Source organism: Bos taurus, chromosome 29 (assembly GCF_002263795.3).
Source record: "Bos taurus isolate L1 Dominette 01449 registration number 42190680 breed Hereford chromosome 29, ARS-UCD2.0, whole genome shotgun sequence".
Lineage (NCBI taxonomy): Eukaryota > Metazoa > Chordata > Mammalia > Artiodactyla > Bovidae > Bos > Bos taurus.
This window is the reverse complement of record NC_037356.1, coordinates 44,596,787-44,612,140: the sequence shown is the minus strand read 5'-3', so window position 1 is coordinate 44,612,140 and position 15,354 is coordinate 44,596,787. Positions and strand designations below refer to the sequence as shown.

At 49.8% G+C, this 15,354-nt stretch overlaps 1 protein-coding gene across 2 annotated transcripts; it reads left to right on the top strand.

Moving 5' to 3' along the window:
• Window positions 1–9,690: 9,690 nt before the first annotated feature.
• CTSF (cathepsin F) lies at window positions 9,691–15,282 on the top strand. 2 transcript variants are annotated; one of them, XM_005227037.2, is made up of 14 exons: window positions 9,691–10,028; window positions 10,238–10,336; window positions 10,628–10,712; window positions 10,804–10,865; window positions 10,997–11,072; window positions 12,115–12,225; window positions 12,345–12,490; window positions 12,578–12,674; window positions 12,758–12,838; window positions 13,649–13,768; window positions 13,855–13,919; window positions 14,184–14,274; window positions 14,636–14,694; window positions 14,776–15,282. In XM_005227037.2, the coding sequence occupies exons 1-14, from the start codon at window positions 9,816–9,818 to the stop codon at window positions 14,848–14,850; spliced, it is 1,380 nt and encodes a 459-aa protein (XP_005227094.1). In that variant the 5' UTR covers window positions 9,691–9,815; the 3' UTR covers window positions 14,851–15,282. The 2 variants fall into 2 exon arrangements, with proteins under 2 accessions (XP_005227094.1, NP_001068884.1); NM_001075416.2 differs by having other exon boundaries at window positions 9,718–10,028; window positions 12,112–12,225.
• Window positions 15,283–15,354: the final 72 nt, after the last annotated feature.

Here is a 15,354-nt window from a genome sequence, read left to right as displayed (position 1 = left end):
CTTGCTGCACGACTCTACCCCTTCCCCCATTATCCTCTATGCATAACTTAAGGTATAAAAACTACTTGGGAAAATAAAGTGTGGGCCTTGTTCACCGAAACTTGGTCTCCCCATGTCGCTCTCTCTCCCAAATTCTGGCTGAGTCTCCATCTGGAGCGCGGAACCCGCCATGCTTGCTAATTATGCCTGGGCTTCTAAGATCCGACCGGGGAGGCCTCAGTGTCTCCTCTCCTTCGGGAGAACGGAAGGACGCCTGTGGTCTACGTAAGTGGTGCAAACTTCTTGTCTTGAAGTTTTATTGGTCTCCCGTGTAAACCAAGCTACTCAGCCTCTTTTCTCCACTGAATTTTCCTACTGAGCTATCCTCATCCTATTACTCTTTATATCTTTGATAAAATATTTAAATAAATAGGTCGCCGACGCCGTCCCCGCTTCGAATACCCTGGATCAGCCGGGGCTGGTCCCCGGCAATCATACATATTGATAACTATCTTAAATGTAAATGGATTAAATGCACCAACCAAGAAGCATGGACTGACTAAGCAAATGAAAACATGTGCATGTAGGCACTTCCACTAACCGCATCACTCTGCCTGACCCCTCAGATTGTATGTAATTATCTTATATTGTTAGGCTAATCATGTTCCTGTTATGGCTTGCAGTTGTAATTATCTTTTATTTTTTGTCTGGCTGTTGATTGTGAAAACTGATGAACATTCGTCACTGTTATATTATGTAACTATTACTTAATACCACAGTATCATGATTAGTCAACACAAAAATAAAAGAATTCTATATCACCAAAACTATCATTTAATAGAAAAACCTGTAATCACTTTTAAAAATCTAGATGCATATCAGAATTATCTTGGAATGTTTTGAAAAATACAATGCCCAGGTATTGCTTTTTTTTCTCCAAAGCACCAGGTATGTTTCTAACGAGCAGCCCTGTTTAAAAATACTGGACTGTGTGCGGATCTTTTACTTTTCTCTAGTCGGTTTCACTTTTTCTACTTCATATTCAGTCGTCCCACTTCATTTAGTTTATGTTTCCCAATTTCTCCATCTCTTCTTTTTTTTTTATATATCCTTTCTCAAGCCTTTCTCAAGCATAGTAGAAAAACTTGTATACATGTATACAAAAATAATATGTACTATATATATATAAGAAAACTTATGAATTTTTGCCAAACTAAAAAATTTATGACATTTTTATTCCACTTGTTTGACTTAGTATGAATATAAGGCTAGATTTCTAATTAAAAAAAGATATGCAACAAGCAACAAAGATTTATTGTATGACATAGGGGACTATAGTCAATATCTTATAATAACCTATAATGAAAAATAATTGGAAAAATAATATATTGTATATGTATAACTCAATCATACAAAAAAAGAATTCTACTTTTTGATATTTAGTAATGTCTATCTTTCTGCCAGCTTTTCTAATATCCTATGGATATCTAATAACAATGCATGAGATACAAATTTTTAAATATACTTGTGTAGGATATAAGCTTAATATAAATTAATATAAATAGAGATCTATTATATTTAACTTGTTAATGACATCATTCAAGATGCTCCTATTTTTATTTTTCTGCACTTGATAAAATATTTTCAGAGAAATGTTAATATGTCTATGATTATATATACATTTCTTCTGATTTTTGCTTTATGTATCTTTGTTTCTTTGTTGTTAAATGTCTAACTGAAAGTTGCTCAGTCATGTCTGACTCTTTGTGACCCCATGGACTAGTCCATGGAATTTTCCAGGCTAGAATACTGGAGTGGGTAGCTGTTCCCTTCTCCAGGGGATCTTCCCAACCCAGGAATCAAACCCAGGTCTCCCGCATTGCAGGTGGATTCTTTATCAGCTGAGCTACTAAGCCTGGTTTTGATGGTTTGGAAATAGATGGGGAAACAGTGTCAGACTTTATTTTTGGGGGCTCCAAAATCACTGCAGATGGTGACTGCAGCCGTGAAATTAAAACACGCTTACTCCTTGGAAGGAAAGTTGTGACCAACTTAGATAGCATATTGAAAAGCAGAGATATTACTTTACCAACAAAGGTCTGTCTAGTCAAGGCTATGGTTTTTCCTGTAGTCATGTATGGATGTGAGAGTTGGACTGTGAAGAAAGCTGAGCACCGAAGAATTGATGCTTTTGAACTGTGGTGTTGGAGAAGACTCTTGAGAGTCCCTTGGATTGCAAGGAGATCCAACCAGTCCATTCTGAAGGAGATCAGTCCTGAGTATTCTTTGGAAGGACTGATGCTGAAGCTGAAATTCCAATACTTTGGCCACCTCATGCAAAGAGTTGACTCACTGGAAAAGACTCTGATGCTGGGAGGGATTGGGGGCAGGAGGAGAAGGGGACGACAGAGGATGAGATGGCTGGATGGCATCACCAACTCGATGGATGTGAATCTGAGTGAACTCCAGGAGTTGGTGATGGACAGGGAGGCCTGGCGTGCTGCAATTCATGGGGTCGCAAAGAGTCGGACACGACTGAGTGGCTGAACTGAACTGAACTGATGTCTATCTTCTTTGTGAATTGTACTTTTTATCATTAAAAAAATTCATCTTTGCAGCATTTTAAAATACATAATTTAATAAATTGAAAAAAAAGACTCACAGGGGCTCCCCTGGTGTCTCAGTGGTAAAGAATCTGCCTGCCAGTGCAGGAGACTCGGGTTCGATCCCTGTTCCAGGAAGATCCCACATGCCCTGGAGCAATTAAGCCCGTGGGCCACAACTACTGAGCCCACGTGTGGCAACTACTGAAGCCCACTCACCCTAAAGTTCGTGCTCCACAGTAAGAGAAGCCACTGAAATAAGAAGACCTCGCACGGCAAGCAGAGAGTAGCCCCACTTGCTGCAACTAGATAAAAGCCCACAAGCAACGGAGACCCAGCACAATAAAAAATAAAATAAAGTAAAACCTTCTCAAAAAGGCTCAGAGAGGTAATTTTCTCATAGTCTCACAGCCAATTTGAAGTGGCCAAGCCAGAACTAAAAGCTGGTCAGTCAGTCTGAACCAAAAATCTATGCTTTGCCCTCTTTCCTCCTCACTGTCTCCTACCTCTCAGGCTTGGGGAAACAAGTCTTATGAAACTGAAGTATTTCACTTACTGGGTAAAATTTTGATAAGTTGCCCACCATTCCTGAAGGTCAGGAGGTGAGTTGGTGATATCTGGAAATGAGTCAGATCATACAGTTGTCAACTACCATTTTCATAAATCAGGTGAAATTCCCAGAAGGAAACCCTGCTGTTTGCCTCACCTTGTCCTAGAAAGTCCAGTTCCATCCCACCATGTCCTGGCTATTGGGGCATCCCCTGGACACTTTCATTTCTGGGCAGCATTTGCTTCAGTGTAAACACAGACTTTCTCAAACCCTAGTGGCACAAGAAGGTAACATCCACCCCTTATCCTGGGACTTAGGGATGAGCGGCCATTCACTGAAAATTCGGGTCTTTCAAGACGTGCCGCGGGAATGCTCTGGCAGTCCAGGGTTAGGACTCCGTGCTTTCACTGCCGTGGTTCAATCCCTGGTTGGGGAACAAAGATCCTGCAAGCTACATAGCGTGGCCAAAAAAAAAAAGTGCTACAAATTTTGCACGCCATTCCTAACATCTGGGGGATGTTCAAAGAGAAAATAAATAAACTTCATCTCAGTGTAGACATTGACATAAAAGGGCATACTTTTCCAGCAAAAGTATTCCAAAGATTCACCCACATATCCCAAGATCCTTACCTAGACCTACTGAAGCAGAAGCCGGGACCGTGCATGGTCAGCTACCCCCCACCTCTCACTCTAGACCCCGGGCCACTGGTGATCGATCACTTTAGTTCATGAGTGTGCCTGGAGGAACAACACTCTGTTTATCCTGACTTTCAGCGGCACCCCTCTTGTACTCCAGGGTCGGCAGAGGCCATTTGAGAAACAGAATCTCTGTCTCCATTAGAACTGGATTCAAATCCTGTTTCCAACTTCACCCTTTCTGCAACTTGGGCAAGTAACTGAATCTCTTGTTTTATTTTAAATTAATTTGGCTGCACCGGGTCTCAGCACGAGGTATCTTTGTTGTTGTTGTTTTAAGATTTACTTATTGATATATTTTTCACTTTTGGCTCCATGAGCCCTGCATTGAGAGCCCACAGTCTTAGCCACTGGACCACCAGGAAAGTCCTTGAATCTTTTGTTGTCTTCGTTTCCTTATCTGCATCATAGCTGTGGGGTGGTTTTGTGGGGCGGTTGTGGGGTTCAACGGGCTGATACATGTACATGTGCTGCAAATGCTGAGTGCCTAGCATGTAGATATGCTGTGCTGACCTCAGTCACTTCAGTTGTGTCCGACTCTTTGTGACCCTATGGACTGTAGTCCACAAGGCTCCTCTGTCCATGAGACTCTCCAGGCAAGAATACTAGAGTGGGTTGCTATGCCCTCCTCCAGGAGATCTTCCCAACCCAGGGATCGATCCTGGATCTCTTAAGTCTCCTGTATTGCAGGTGGATTCTTTACCACTGAGCCACCGGGGAAGCCAAGCATGTATTATTTTTACTGTTGTTAATATTTTGAGGTACTGGGAGCACACCTGGGGAACACTCGTGGCAGACAGACTCCTGAGGTGACCCCCATGACCCCCACCTCCTGATGGCCACATCTTTGTATACTCCCCTTCCCACCCCTTGTGTATGGAGAGACCCATGACTTGCTTCTAACCAACAGAATTCAGCAGAGGTGATGGGTACATGTGATCACGTGTGTGACTGTATTAGACAAGATTTTAATAGCCTCGCTTTCCCTCACTGCTTTGGGGAAGCAAGCAGCCATGGTGGGAAGATCCACATGGTGAGGAGCTAAGGGTGGCAGACAGCCACCAGCCAGGAAACAGCTGAGGCACCAGACTGAGGTCCCATGAGGGACTGAGTGCTGCCAGCAGCCACACTGGGGCAGGAGATTGATGGGTCCTGGGGCAGACAGTTGGAGTTTAGTTTCTGTGGACTGATATTCCAAGATGAAAACAGCAGGACGATCGGGGGAGGAGGTCGGGCTCTGCCCAGACAGAAGATAAAAGACCCCATATTTCTCATCCTTGAAGTCAGGAGACCTCTCCAACTACACATGTGCAGAAAGACTCCTTGGAGGTCATAAGGGGAGTGATGCCAAGTGATGCTAACTACCCATAGACCTCCTGGGTAGAATCCATCTTGGCTAAGGGATGTGTATGCACACATGGGAGGATCCTGAGTTATACCAAATATGGACTCTGAACCAGGTAAATCAAAATGACTGGCCAAAGGAAATGTGGAAGAAATGTCCCACAAAGCTACGAGGGCACGACTCTGTCTTTCTCTTGAGTCCACCCGTGTGTCTATCCACATGTACTATACTCTCTTTCCTCCTAATGAACACTTTACTTGTTTCTCTACTGCAGGGAGCCAGCGGGAGGACCTCCACCCATGGCAAAGGTCATGAGGAAGGAGGCTCGACATACGCAAAGGTGGGATCGAGCCTCAGGAGTCCCCCTGGAAATTCTCGAGCATCTACCCCCATAACCAGAGCCTGCCTACTTTACTACTTTGTGCTCTCACCTACACCTCTGACTTTACGGGGGGTTGTCCCCCACCACCTCTTTCGGAGAAGGAGTTAACCTAGAGCTCCAGTTAATAATAATTCCTGGGCGTGACAGGAGTGTTCCAAACTCACAAACTCCTCTGAAGGTTCTCTATCCTGCCTGACAGGCTTGTCCAGCCACATGTGATTGCTCACAGCCTCCCAACCGTGAGAGGCATGAGATGCTTTAAACCTTCTAAAAACATGTTCCTTAGAAAAGTTAGAAAACCATTAGTATAAGTATAGTGGGCTGATTAGAAATTGTATTGGTGAAGGGTTTTTCATTTGTTGAGCCAATGTTTGTTGCTAAGTCTCCACATCCCCTGCCCTTACACACATTAATGAATATATAGAAGAAATAAGTATTAATCTTTGATATAAATCACATTAGACCTTAGGCTAAGTAAATTCTTTCCTTAACTAAAACCCACTACACCCTCACCCTATAGGAATGTAACTTTATTTGGGTGGCATCTGTTTCAAAAATAATCACCCCTGGAGAAATAAGTGTTCTGGTTGACTGACCGCTGTCACAAGGAGAGGGTCATAAATTGTCAACAGGCCCCCCTGGCCAGAAGATGATGTAACACCCCTAAGACCTCTGTATACATTTGTATGAAGCACCTGACTTTAATAAAATTCAGGACTGCTGTCCCCGCGTGACTTTTGCATAACATCTCAGTGTATAAAAGTAGACCATGGAAAATAAAGAATTGGGATCAGTTCCTCGAAAGACTGGTCTCCCCGTGTCTCTCTCTCTCTCAAACTCTGGCTGAGTCTCCATCTGGAGCGCAGAGCCCGCCATGCTTACTAATTATGCCTGGGCTTCTAAGATCCGACCGGGGAGGCCTCAGTGTCTCCTCTCCTTCGGGATAACGGAAGGATGCCTGCGGCCTATGTAAGTGGTGCAAGCTTCTTGTCTTGAAGTTTTATTGGTTTCCCGCATAAACCAAGCTACTCAGCCTCTTTTCTCCACTGAATTTTCCTGCTGAGCTATCCTCATTCTATTACTCTTTATATCTTTGATGAATATTTAAATTAATCACCGAAGCCGTCTCCCCTTCGAATACCCTGGATCAGCCGGGGCTGGACCCCGGCACTCTACTTGCTGTCTTTATGGGAATTCTTTTCTGCAAAGCCAAAGGGCCAGGGCCTTGTCACTGACCGCTGATCTGGTAGCGGGATTTGGTGCTCTCATCACCCCTACCCAACCTCAGTCTCTGGCCAGGAACTGAACCCTTACTTCAAACCACTGCAGGCCAAGCTACCCAGGATCAACATGAGCTTGGAAGCAGATCCTTCCTCAGTCCAGCCTTCAATGAGACTGCAGCCCTAACCATTCATTTTGTGGCAGTGTTCCACACAGCAGTAGAGAACTACCACCCCTCTCCTTTCAAGTTCTTCATTCCTATAATTCTCCCCTTTCTCTCCTGAATCATCAATATCTCCCTTCCTATTTCATTAAGTCATAAGCATGCTCTAGGGTCTCTCATCTTAAAAACGCCTTTTTTTTTTTTTTTTTACTGTGCCCTGTGGCATGCAGGATCTTAGTTCCCTGATCACAGATAGAACTTGTGTCTCCTGCAGTGGAAGTGCAGGGTCTTAACCACTGGACAGCATGCCCTGCGCTGCCCCCCCTCCCCAGTACTGTATTTCTCTACTCTCCTCCATGGCAAAAATTATTGAAATCTTTGTCTCCATTCATGCCCATATTTCTCATATTATCTCCTCTGCTTCTTCTTTCTTTCTTTCTTTCTTTTTTTTTTTTTTGCTGCACAATATGGCTTATAGGATCCTAGTTCCCCTAACAGAGATTGAATCCGGGCCTCTGAGTGGAAGCTCAGAGTCTCAATCACTGGACTACTAGGGAAGTCTCAACCCGACACTCTTTAAAAAAAAATTTTGTTTTAAATTTAGTTGTTTATTTCATTTTTGGCTGTGTTGGGTCTTTGTTGCTGTGCGTGACTTTCTCTAGTTGTAGTGAGCAGGGGCTACTCTCCAGCTGCGGTTCTTGGGCTTCTCATCGCACTGACATCTCTTGCTGTGGAGCCCGGGCTCCAGGACATACAGACTTCAGGAGTTGTGGTGCCAGACTTAGTTGCTCCTTTGCATGTGGAATCTTCCTGGACCAGGGATCGAACCTGTGTCCCCTGCATTGGCACACAGGTTCTTAACCGCTGGACGGTCAGGAAAGTCCCCAGTCAAGCACTCTTAATGAGGTCCCCAGTGACCTACCTGTTGCCCAATCCCCTCATCTTGTCCTCTCCATGGCATTCAACGCAACCAGCCACTTCCTCTTTCTTGAAACCCACTCTCTTCCTCTACTTTCTTGACATCACTCTTTCTTCATCTTCCTCCTCACGCAGTGTCCATTTCTTCCCAGTCTCCTCTGCTGTCTCCCTCTTTTCAGCTCAGCTTCAGGAGGCCCAGGTTTGATCCCTGGGTCGGGAAAATCCCCTGGAGAAGGAAATGTCAACCCATTCCAGTGTTTACTTGCCTGGAAAATTCCAGGGACAGCGGAGCCTGGCAGGCTATGTCCATGGGGTCGTAAAGAGTCAGACACGACTGAGTAACTAACACTCACTTTTTATGAATGTTGACACATCCCTGGTTCACTTTCCTCATGTGTAATCATACAGTTTCTCTCTTGAAGGCTGTTGTGAGAATTGCCTGAGATGCCATACATGTGGCTTAAAAAAAATTCCTCCTTTCCTTCCATGAATTATAAGTATGCTGTCTTCCCTTATTCTGATGAGATGAGCCACCCTTTCCTCTAGACACTTGTCAGGTGTCTCCAGTGACCAAGAAACAGACTTTGGGGAAGATGACTGTTTCCCATGAGGGTGAACTATGACACCAATCTCTGGAAACTCAGATCTAAGAAAAGTCTCACTGCTTCTGCTGGGCCTAAGAAATTCCTGTTTTTAATTCATTTGGCTTTAGATCTTTCAGAAGGAGGAAGTTCACGGGGCTAGGAGTCTAGGAGTACAGAGACAGTGCCATTGAGCTTAGTCAGGGGCAATGGGCGTGGGTCAGGAAAGCCTCCCTGAGAGCAGCAAAGTGTCTAGGAGTTTGAGCAGTGTGAAGGTTCCAGGGTGTGCAAGAGCTTGAATTTCTGCAAATAGAGTGTCACTGGAGTGTCAAGTGCACAGCACAGGATAAGGTCTAAGGCCTGACTGGAGCTTGAAGGGCCTTGGAAGTGAAAGTGTTAGTCCCTCAGTCATGTCCCACTCTTTGCAACCCCATAGACTGTAGCCCTCCAGGTTCCTCTGTCCATGGGATTTCCCAGACAAGAAAATTGGAGTGGGTTGCCAAAAACTCTCTTCTGTTTCCCCTCCCACAGTTGGTAACACCTTGGAGGAAAATTCCTTTTTCTCATCTGTCTCTCCACTAGACTGTGAGCTGCTAGCAGGCAGTATTATGCCCAGAGTATCTGCTCATGCTTCCTGTTGCTACGCCCTGGAACACAGCAGTGAATGCTTGAAGGAATGAAAGAAGGGTCCCAACCCTGTGCACTGTTGACATGTTTGTGTTTGATCTGCGCAACAGCCTGTGACACTGCCAGTCCAGGGAATATTAGCTGCCATTCTGCTGATAAGAGGGGCCTCAAAGAGGTGATGGAGCTGTGAGCTCAAGCTCTGAAGTCCACTCCCTGTGTTCAAGTCCAGCCCTTTTACTTAGCAGATGTTTGACAAGCCACTTAGTTTCTCTAAACCTATATTTCCTCAATTACTAGATGGGGATAATAACATTTATTACTTCACAGGATTGCTACAAAGATTAAAGGGAGAGGGCATATAACCCGCAACATAATAGTAGGTATGCAATAAGTGGTAGTTGTTTTAATTCTCTGGCCAGTATTGTTTCCTCTCCTCAAACAGCAGTTCCCAGACCTAAGAAGATCATTTCAAGGTCGGGGATCGGGCCACGTCTCCCCAGATGACGCTGGTTTTGCAAGACTGCCTACGGTCGAAACTGGGTCCAGCCCGCCAGTCTTGCACAGCCAGCGCACCCACGTGCCTGGCGTAAATAAGCGAGTGCGCAGGCGCCCCCGGCCGGCGCCCATTGGCCGGCGCCCCGCCGGAGCTTGGGGAGGACTAGGGCCCCCCAGCCGCGGGCTGCTACACCCCGTCGGTTGGTCCGCGCGTCCGTCCGTGCGTGAGTCCGGGCCGCCAGCTTCGCCCTCGCCATGGCACCCTGGCTGCAGCTGCTGTTGCTGCTGGGGCTGCTCCCGGCCGCCGCTCCGGCCTCCAGCAAGCCCCCGGCGGCCGGCGCGCAGGCCTGGGAACTGGCGTCCCCGGAGCTGCGGGAGCCCGCCCGCTTCGCCTTGGAGATGTACAACCGCGGCCGGGCTGCCGGGACGAGGGCCGCGCTGGGGGCCGTGCGCGGTCGCGTCCGCCGGGTGAGGATGCGCTCGGGGCGGGGCTCCTGGGTCCGCAGTGAGCGGGGCTCTAGTCCGAGGGTTGGGAACTTTGGGCCTGACTTGGGGCGGGGACGTTGGACTTCTAGTAATGGGGAAAGGGGAAGAGGGCACGGTGGGGCTGCGGGCCCCATGAAGGCTGGACAGATAAGAGGGTGGCCGTGCCGTCACTCACTCGCCCTTCCGTCCAGGCGGGCCGGGGGTCCCTGTACTCGCTGAAGGCGACCCTGGTGGAGCCGCCCTGCAACGACCCCACGGTGTGCCAGCTCCCGGTGTCCAAGAAGACCCTGGTGAGTGATGGGGTTCCTGCCATTCCCTTGCCCCCAGATTGAGTCTGGCTGTAGTTGGGAGATCTGTCAAGTCAAGGGGGCGGGATCTGAGGCCGCATCTACCCCACCCTGTCACTACCCAGGCCTGGAAGGATAAAGGGAGGGGGTCTGGATTCTCGCTCCTGGACGGTGCCTCGCTTTCCACTGTGGGCGAGATTGCCTTAGAGATTGTCCTCATCTGAGGACCCTCCTCCATCTTGCCTTGCTCTCCTCGCAGCCCCCTGACTGGCATCCTCCTTCCTTTTCCTGCAGCTCTGCAGCTTCGAAGTCCTAGACGAGCTAGGAAAACACATGCTACTGAGGCGGGACTGTGGCCCAGTCGACACCAAGACTACAGGTGCTGGGAGGGCCCCGGGGTGCTGGGATGGTTCAGATCAGACTTCACTCAGGGTTCAGTCCTGCTTCTCCTCTCTTACAACTCTCTCCAGATGACAGAAATGAGACTTTCAGTTCATTCCTTCCGCTGCTGAACAAGGATCCCCTCCCCCAGGTGAGGAGCCTTGTCTGTCTGGGGAACTGGCTGCACGTTTGGTTCACTCTCTTCCCTCCACCCTGGCCTGGGGCTCCCACGTCTGTCTGAGAAGGACTGCTTGTAAAGACTCCCTCTCTCTGTCTTTCCAGGACTTTTCTGTGAAGATGGCTTCGATCTTCAAGGACTTTGTCACCACCTATAACCGGACATATGATTCGCAGGAAGGTGAGGACCTAGCCTTGGCTGGATGTGTCCTGGTCAGATCAGGACCTCCCCTCCAACTTGGCACCTTAGTGTTGGAGTAGGGAAAGGGCAGAGGGACCCCTAAGTTCCCCCATGTTCTTGTTTAGCCTCCAAGGACTTGGCAGTCACCTCAGGGAGCTGGCGCTTCTCCCATCTGATTTTCCTAGTCAGAAACCATAGATCTCCATCATTCTGGGTAGAGTGGGATGGGGCAAAGGCCATATTTTCTCTGCTGGCAGACCCTTGGCTTGGTGGCCTTTTCCCATGACCTTCTGTCTTTGGAGCCCTGAGCCCTGGGTTGGGAAGATCCCCTGGAGAAGGAAATGGCAATCCACTGCAGTACTACTGCCTGGAAAATCCCATGGACAGAGGAGCCTGGTGGGCTACAGTCTGTGGGGTCACAAAGAGTCGGACACGACTGAGCAGTTTCACTTTTCATACCTGGGGAGTCATCGCCCCATTTTGGCCTCACTCTTATCACTTGCAGATCTGCTCCTAACACCCACTCCAGGGTTCTGCCCTTTTCTCTTTTAAAAAAAATATTTTTTATTTATTTAATAATAAATAAATATTATGTAAATAATAAAATATAATACTATATTATTAACATAATATATCGATAATAAACATGTTTATAGTATTAAGTATTATAAATATTTAACTACTTATTTTATAAATAAAAATAAATATTAAATTATAGTATTTAAATATAATAATTTAACTATTATTATAAATAGTAAAGGCCTGGCTGCACCAGGTCTTAGTTGCAGCATGCAGGATCTTTAAAGTGTGGAATACGGGATTTAGTTCCCTGACCAGGGATTGAATTCAGGCCTCCTCCTTGGGAGCGTGGCATCTTAGCCACTAGACCACAGGGACGTCCCTTGCCCTTCTTGAAATAAACTTCAGACATGATCCAGGGCCACTGTTCCCCACGGAAACCTCTGCCTCTTATCCCCAAGCACCTCTCCTCTATGATCTGCCTGGGGTCCAAGCCTCACTTCTGCTTGTTGGTCCTCAGAAGCCAGTTGGCGCATGTCCGTCTTTGCCAATAATATGGTGCGAGCGCAGAAGATCCAGGCCCTGGACCGTGGCACAGCTCGGTATGGGGTCACCAAGTTCAGTGACCTGACAGGTAGGGGTGGTGGCCAGAGCCCTCACGGTGCCTGGAAGAGACAGGGCCTGCTCCCAAGGCCCCTGGGTAGGACTGGCTTCGAATACTCTTTTCCCACCCCCACCCACCTCTGTCCACAGAGGAGGAGTTCCGCACCATCTACCTGAATCCCCTCCTGAAAGATGCGCCTGGCAGGAACATGCGCCCGGCCCAGCCTGTCACCGACGTTCCTCCGCCTCAGTGGGACTGGAGGAATAAGGGGGCTGTCACCAATGTCAAGGACCAGGTTGGACCCCGAAGAGGCGAGGGTGGGATGAGCGGGCTGCACTGGCCTTTGAGAGGGACCCAGCCCTGACCTGCCTGTCTCTTGCAGGGTATGTGCGGCTCCTGCTGGGCCTTCTCAGTCACAGGCAACGTGGAGGGCCAGTGGTTCCTCAAACGGGGGACCCTGCTCTCCCTGTCTGAGCAGGGTGAGCATCCCGCTGTGCCCCCTCCCCCGTCCCCAGCCCAGCCCCTCCGGAGGGCTCCTTGGGACCAGTCTTCTGTCTCCTAGAGCTCTTGGACTGTGACAAGACTGACAAGGCCTGCCTGGGCGGCTTGCCCTCTAACGCCTACTCGGCCATACGGACTCTGGGTATGCATTCACGGGGCTTCAGGAGCAGGGCAGGAGCACAGCTCCCTCCCCCGGAAGTCACTTTGTGAGGGAGGGAGACGAGCATGGCAGTCCTGTGACCTGGGTTCAAGTCTTAATGCTGACCCCTAACTGGCTGAAGACCTTGGGCAGGTCAGCTCTTTCAGAGCCTCACTTATCTCACCTGTGAAATGGGCTTCCTCGTACTCACTTGGTAGGATTGTCTTGAGGGTCAAGTGAGGGGAAGGTATGTCACGTTGCTGGTGCATAGCAGGGGTCTTGCTATTTTCACTGCTTGGAGGCCTGTATTTCTAGTGCTGCTAAACTGAAGAGCAGAACAGCGCCCCCTTGAGGGGAGGTGTTGACCTAACCTGGCAGTTCTGTTGAGCAGTGGGCTGCAGTGGTGGGAAGAGGAGGGCTGAGGGATTGAGGTGGCCTACAAAGACTGGGGAGGGAGCCTGGCAGGGGTCTGGGCCAGACTGGGAGCAGATGGTCAGGGCAGGACAAGAAAGCCAAGATCAGGAGTCCTAGGAACACTGAGGGGAGTCAGGACTCAGAAGTTGGGAGCTGGGTTCCCTCTCTGCCACACGTCTCACTGGAGGCTGCCCCATGCCTGTGGGCCTCAGCTGAGCCATCTCGAGAAAGAGGCCCCTTTCAGAGAGGATGGCCTGTGGCCTGGGGTAGATGGAGAACATGAGGCCTTGTGTACGAGGGGCTCAGCACAGCCCCTGGCCAGGAGCAGACAAGTACGGAGAGTAGAGCCCAGCTTTCCTCTAACTTCTGATCTGCCGGCCCCCCTCCCCACAATCCCAGGAGGGCTGGAGACGGAGGATGACTACAGCTACCGAGGCCGCTTGCAGACCTGCAGCTTCTCTGCAGAGAAGGCCAAGGTCTACATCAACGACTCAGTGGAGCTGAGCAAGAATGAGCAAAGTAAGGAAGGCCGGGGGGTGAGGAGAGGCCTGGGTCGGGAGGCTGGGGCCTGGATGCCCCCTGACGCTGGCCCTCCCCCGTCTCAGAGCTGGCGGCCTGGCTGGCCAAGAACGGCCCCGTCTCCATTGCCATCAACGCCTTTGGCATGCAGGTAGGGCTCCAGCCTTGTTGCTCCGGCTCTGACTGACTCTTCCCCTACTTCTTGGAGCTGGCCTCTGATTTTTTTTTTTTTAATGATTTTATTTATTTATTTTTGGCTGTGCTGGGTCTTCGTTGCTGTGTATACTTTTCTCTAGTTGTAGCACACGGACTTCCCGTTGCAGTGGCTTCTCTTGTTGCGGAGCATGGGCTCTAGGCGCTCGGGCTGCAGTAATTGCAGCACGTTGGCCCCCCTGCTCTTACTCTCCCCCCTCAGTTCTACCGCCACGGGATCTCCCACCCCCTGCGCCCCCTCTGCAGCCCTTGGCTCATCGACCATGCCGTGCTGCTCGTGGGCTATGGCAACCGTGAGTTCTGCTTGCCCCTCTACCCATCCAGCCCGGGCCACAGCATCTCAGGAACCTTGTCCTACCCCCTGTCTCCGGCTGTGGGCCAGGCAGGATCACCCATCCTCTCTGTGAATGGGAGAGCCAAGGGGGTGGGAGGTGTGAGCAGTTGTGGATGGGTGGGCGTCTTCCCCAAGCCCCAGAGCTGCTCCCGGTTTCTGGGAGCGTGGTAGGTGGGCCTGTCTTGCTTTCTGCTCTTCCCCTAGTACCTGTCGCCCAGTAGGCCCACAGCAGACAGTGAAGAGGGCCTAGTGCCTGGGGCCCTGGCTGGAGACTCGGGGGGCCCTGACTCTCCCTGCGCTCCGCACTGCCCTGCCCCCAGGCTCTGCCATCCCCTTCTGGGCCATCAAGAACAGCTGGGGCACTGACTGGGGTGAGGAGGTGAGTCTTGGCTGCTTGGCCCCTAGCCCTCCAGCCCCCGTCCTGCCCTGGCGCCCTCACCGACGCCCCTCTCCCCCCCAGGGTTACTACTACTTGCACCGTGGCTCCGGGGCCTGTGGCGTGAACATCATGGCCAGCTCAGCGGTGATAAACTGAGGCGCACCGGTGCAGGATCTGGGGCGGACCAGAACAGCCCCTCCCCAGGAGGCACAGCTGGCCAAGGGACGGGCACTGGGGACCCCAGGGTGAGCAAAGGCCACAGGGACACAGGCCCTCCCCCACTCCCACCCTGAAGTTCCCCAACAGCACCTTTGTTGAATGGCGGTAGCTAGGAGGACTGGGGTGAAGGATGATGTCTTGGCAGCCGAAGCTGGGGCAAGAACCCTAGGCTTGGGCAAGGAGCAGGTGGGAAGAAAATACTCTGGTCTTAAAGCCAGCTCTGTCCTCAGCAGGCTCTGTCTTCCCACCCCAGTTTTCCTCTGAAGCTGTAAATTTTCTGGTTCCCCTGGACTGGGGGACCACGTTGCCTTCTACATCTAGAGAAACTTGTCACCGACCTTTTCTAACACAATAAAGAGGTGTCCTGGACCCCAGCGTGGTGTGAATGCTCAGACCCTGAGGGCCAGGAGGGGTGCTGGGGAACCCCTGGAGGGTCAACGT

Bases quoted from the DNA above. Each gene is read 5' to 3' on its own strand.
- CTSF (NM_001075416.2), top strand. From the start codon at position 9,816: ATGGCACCCTGGCTGCAGCTGCTGTTGCTGCTGGGGCTGCTCCCGGCC. The intron at 10,866-10,996 runs GTGAGGAGCCTT...CTGTCTTTCCAG, and splicing joins ACAAGGATCCCCTCCCCCAG to GACTTTTCTGTGAAGATGGC. The intron at 13,920-14,183 runs GTAGGGCTCCAG...CTCCCCCCTCAG, and splicing joins TCAACGCCTTTGGCATGCAG to TTCTACCGCCACGGGATCTC.